The following is a 5,371-nucleotide window of genomic DNA, read 5'->3' as shown; positions in this document are numbered from 1 at the left end:
TTCGATTGTTGTCAGGAGTTTTTTCAAACGTTTTTCTTCGGAATCGGAAAAACAGCTCACCAATTTGTCCTTTAATGTTCCATACATATTTACAGCTGGGGGATTGATTACGATGTCATGAACCTTTTCAAGGATGCTGCTCTCAATTGATGCGACAATCGTATGGAATTTCGTGGAATCTTGCGTTACGCCTGCCATTAAAAATTGCGATTCCATTTGTTTAAACCAGAGCAAGGGATCCGCATGCCAAAATGGTGGGGCTTTAATCGCTACGCGAGAAATTTCCATTGATGTTGAAGAACTGCCTTCTGACGTCGACATATTCCTTAATGCGTTTTTGGGCACAAAAAGTTGATATACGTATTCAAACAGTTGTCGGGGGTCACCAAATTTTGTGGCGGCTAGCAGAGAAACCCTCAAAAATAGAACGCACCACAATTATTTTTTATAAAAAGGAACTATTTTAATGTTTATTTTACGAAGTTTAAAAGATGACTGAAAAAATTTCAAATGTGATGTCACATATATAAGACAAAAAATCAAGGCCTCCTTGGTTACAATAAGCAAAAGAAAATAACAAAATTAACATGAACAGAACAGAATAAAAAGAAAACAATTAAAGGTAAAAGTCATAGCCTACTTAAAAATAAAATGTACAATTTCATGTATTGGAGTTTAAAGTAAATTATGCAACAGGCAATGCCAACTATGTTAAGAAATACTTTGGTAATTGAGGTGTCACCACAGATGTATGTCAGGGATAGTAGACATTCCAGGAACCCACACCCGTTTGTATTTGATTGGCCAGCGGACCGCACAATGCATTATAGAGAGAATTCTTAATTCGGCCGAACCGTTCGTATGTGGAATGTGGACTTCCTGCTAATGTTTTTCCCACCCACTTTGACATCCAAAGATTTAAGACAAATGTCAATAAGCACTACATCCGAATCGGACTATAACTTGATAGAGCTCCAATAGCATAAGAGTTCTTATTCAATATACTTTGTTTGCCTAAAAAGATATACCACGACAAATGCGATCCATGGAAGAAGGTATATAAGATTCGACCCGGCCGAACTTAGCACGCTCTTACTTGTTTTTTTTTTTTTATTTCTTTTTCTCCTCTTATGTCACATCGACCCTTGCCAATGCTCCCCAAATTCCAAAATCAATGCCCTTTTACGCAAAAGCTATGACGACCCACTTTATTGTCCATACGTACATACGGCCATAAATGATGTTGAATGCAGTCGCATTCATTATTAAGAAACGTTTTATCAGCTCAAATTAAAAACAAAATAAAAACAATTAAATAACAAAAGCAGCTCTCTGAAAATAAATTTGCTCAGAAGCTCAAGTGACAGTGACAAGCTGATCGTAGTCTACACAGAAAAAAAAACGGGTTCAATCACGAAATAAATTAATTGGAACTTTAATCACGAAAATTATCATCGTTTATGAAAATGTAATTGAAACAAGTATAAAGACGTTAAGTTCGGCCGAGCCGAACTTTGGATACCCACCACCTCGGATATATATGAAAAACAACTTTTGTCATAATCCGGTGAAAAATTTACAATTTATGCCCAGCAGCATAAAGCTTTATCGAAATATGTTCCGATTTGGGCCAAATTCGACACGGATATTGATTGGTCTAATAAGTACAAGTCACATTATTCATTTCTATAGAGCAAAATATTGGTCTTTTTTGTAACCATATCCAAGAATAGACTGATCTGAACCATATAGAACACGGATGTCGAAAAATCTAACATAAGTCACTGTGTCAAATTTGAGCGAAACCGAATTAAAAATTTGCCTTTTATGGGCCTAGACTTTAAATCGAGAGATTTAACAGCTATATCTATATGACAGCTATATCCAAATCTGAACCAATTTGGGCCAAATTGAAGAAGGCTGTCAAAGGGACTAACACAACTCACTGTCCCAAATTTCTGCGAAATCGGATATTAAATGCGCCTTTTATAGGCCCAAAACCTTAAATTGAGAGATCGGTCTATATAGCAGATATATCCAAATCTGAACCGATCTGGCCCAAATTGAAGAAGGCTGTCGAAGGGACTAACACAACTCACTGTCCCAAATTTCGGCGAAATCAGATATTAAATGCGCCTTTTAAAGGCCCAAAACCAAAAATCGAGAGATTGGTCTATATGGCAGCTATATCCAAATCTGAACCGATCTGGGCCAAATTGAAGAAGAATGTCGAAGGGCCTAACACAACTTAATGTCCCAAATTGTGGCGACATCGGGTAATAAATGCGCCTTTTAAAGGCCCAAAAACCTTAAATTGAGAGATCGGTCAATATGGCAGCTATATGCAAATCTGGACCGATCTGGCCCAAATTGAAGAAGGATGTCGAGTGGCGTTACACAACTCACTGTCCCAAATTTCAGCAAAATCGGATAATTAATGCGGCTTTCATAGGCCTAAGACCCTAAATCGGCGGATCGGTCTATATGGGGGCTATATGAAGATATAGTCCGATATAGCCCATCTTCGAACTTAACCTGCTTATGGACAAAAAAAGAAACTGTGCAAAGTTTCAGCTCTATTTTTAAAGACTGTAGCGTGATTTCAACAGACAGACGGACGGACATGGCTAGATCGTCTTAGATTTTTACGCTGATCTAGAATATATATAGTTTATAGGGTCGGAAATGGATATTTCGATATGTTGCAAACTGAATGACAAAATGAATTACCCCCCTCCTTCGGTGGTGGGTATAAAAATTTTTAATTAATAAAATTGCATAATCAATTAAAAAAAGTTATAGAAATTTACGAAATTTCCAATTAATTTTTTAATTGAACCAAAAAATTATTGACATTTTTCAATGAATTTTTTAATTGATCTATTTAAAAAAGTGATTGAAGTTTTTTTTTAAATTCTAATTAATTTCTATATTTGGTACACAGGTGTTTACCTACTGGAACATGTGCTTTATGCGTTGTTTGAAAAAAATTTTAACATTGAGGCGGCAGCCTCGGGTTAATCCGGCAAGCAGAACCGGCTGCCATGGTATTGCTATAGATTTGTCAAAGTGCGGGAGGTATGGGTGTTTGAAATTTCTTTCACTTTATATTATAGAGGACAAAATAGCCTATAATTGAATTTGAAAAAATTATTGAATTAATTAATGTTTTAATTGAAAATGGTTTTATTTTCAATTAAATATTTAATTGAAAATTGTTTGCGATGTTTTTTGCTGTGTAGGCATATGAATAGTTCTTACCATGTTGGCAACAAAACAAAATAAATAGCAAAACAACACTCAAATCTCAAATAAACAAAACAAAGAGCAAAATCAAGTAAAAACGTGCTAAATTCGCCCGGACCGAATCTTATATACCCTCCACCATGGATAACATTTGTTAAGTTCTTTACCCTATATCCATTGTAGGCAAACAAAGCGTAATGGATAAGAATTGCTAAGCTATTGGAGCTATATCAGGTTATGAACGGATTCGGGTCATACATGACTGAGATGTTGGTGACCATAATAGATGCCATTGTGCAAAATTTCAACCAAATCGGATAAGAATTGTTCTCTTTAGTGGCTGAGGAAGTAAAATCGGTTTATATGGGAACTAAATCAGCTTGTGACCCGATTCCGACCATATTTGGCACGTATGTTAGAGATCATAGAAACATTCACGGAGCAAACTTTCAGCCAAATCGGATAAGAATTACACCCTGTCGAGGCTCAAGAAGAAAAATCGGGAAATCGGTTTATATGGGAGCAATGTCAGGTTATGATATAAGAATTCAGCCCTCTAGAATGTCAAAAGTATAATCGAGAGATCGGTACGAATCGGTCTAAAACCTGATATAGCTCCCTTATCTATATCAGGTTTTAGACCGATTCGTACCATACTTAGCACATCTGTTCAACGTCATAGAAACCCTTATAGTATACAATTTCAGCCAAATCGGATAAAAATTGCGATCCCTAGAGGCTCAAGAAATAATAATCGAAAGATTGGTTTATATGAGAGCTATATCTAAATATAAACCGAGATATGACCCATTTACAATCTCAACCGACCTACATTAATAGGAAGTATTTATTTCAGACGCCAAGCTTTACTTCTTCGAAAGTTAGAATGCTTTCCACAGACAGACGGACGGACGTACATGGCTAGATCGACTTAAAATGTCATGGCGATACATACATATATGGTTGCCCAAAAAGTAATTGCGGATTTTTTAAAAGAAAGTAAATGCATTTTTAATAAAACTTAGAATGAACTTTAATCAAATATACTTTTTTTACACTTTTTTTCTAAAGCAAGTTAAAGTAACAGCTGATAACTGACAGAAGAAAGAATGCAATGCACGCCGACTATATGAAAAATCCGCAATTACATTTTGGGCAACCCAATATATACTATATGGGGTCTTACAAACAAAGTGTTACAAACGGAATGACGATACCCTTCATCCTACGGTGGAAGGTATAAAAAGATCAACAAACACATGTCGTTGACCACCTACCAGTCAACAGCTGGGGGGAAAACAATGAAAACGATTAGTCAGCATTCAGAGACATCGATGTGCGGCGATATTGCGACGTTATCGGTGCTTTTCTGCTGCTGTATTTGAGTGATGCTTTGGTGGTGGCCACCAATGTAGATTTGATTACAAGTTGCTCCAAGTCTCACCCCTCTTGTCTGCTGAACAACATAACAGACTCCTATGAAGATCGTTTGAAGATTTCCAACTTCACAGCTCTTGCTGAATTGCAAGAACTGGTAATACGTAATTCGGCATTACGTAGGATGTCCAAGTTTCTATTGGAACAAGCCCCCCATTTGAAGAGATTACTCATGCATAACTGTGATTTAAATAGCCTCACCAGCCGGGATTTTGATACCAATGAAGGCCTAAAAGTTTTAAACCTGCAGCAAAATTCCATATTCACTTTAAATGAAAATGTCTTTAAGAAACTAAAATATTTGAATGCTTCTCACATTGGCATAAACTCTTTGACTGCTAGAATATTTGATGATCTGATCAATTTGGAATATAGGGATTTAAGTTATAATCAATGGCATAGAATGTTTACCTCCTAGTCAAAATGAGGTCCAAGTAGCAGTAACCCGACTAAAGAACAACAAGGCAGCAGGAGCTGACGGGTTACCCGCTGAACTATTTAAGACCAGAGGCGACACGCTGATAAGGCGTATGCATCAGCTAATCTGCGCAATCTGGCTAGAAGAACGCATACCCGATGATTGGAACCTCAGAATACTATGTCCCGTACACAAGAAAGGAGACAAGACGGAATGTGCCATCTAGAGAGGAATAAGTCTCCTCCCTATCGCATACAAGATACTCTCGAG

At 36.8% G+C, this 5,371-nt stretch overlaps 1 protein-coding gene across 1 annotated transcript; it reads left to right on the top strand.

Moving 5' to 3' along the window:
• The first annotated feature begins 687 nt into the window (after window positions 1-687).
• LOC106096407 (leucine-rich repeat transmembrane neuronal protein 4-like) lies at window positions 688-5,101 on the top strand. Its single transcript, XM_059361384.1, has 2 exons — window positions 688-726; window positions 4,562-5,101. The coding sequence occupies exons 1-2, from the start codon at window positions 688-690 to the stop codon at window positions 5,099-5,101; spliced, it is 579 nt and encodes a 192-aa protein (XP_059217367.1).
• The last annotated feature ends 270 nt before the right edge of the window (window positions 5,102-5,371 follow it).

This window comes from Stomoxys calcitrans, chromosome 2 (assembly GCF_963082655.1).
Source record: "Stomoxys calcitrans chromosome 2, idStoCalc2.1, whole genome shotgun sequence".
NCBI classification, from domain to species: domain Eukaryota; kingdom Metazoa; phylum Arthropoda; class Insecta; order Diptera; family Muscidae; genus Stomoxys; species Stomoxys calcitrans.
Note: the sequence above shows the minus strand (reverse complement) of the source record. Positions and strands in the feature narration are given on the sequence as shown.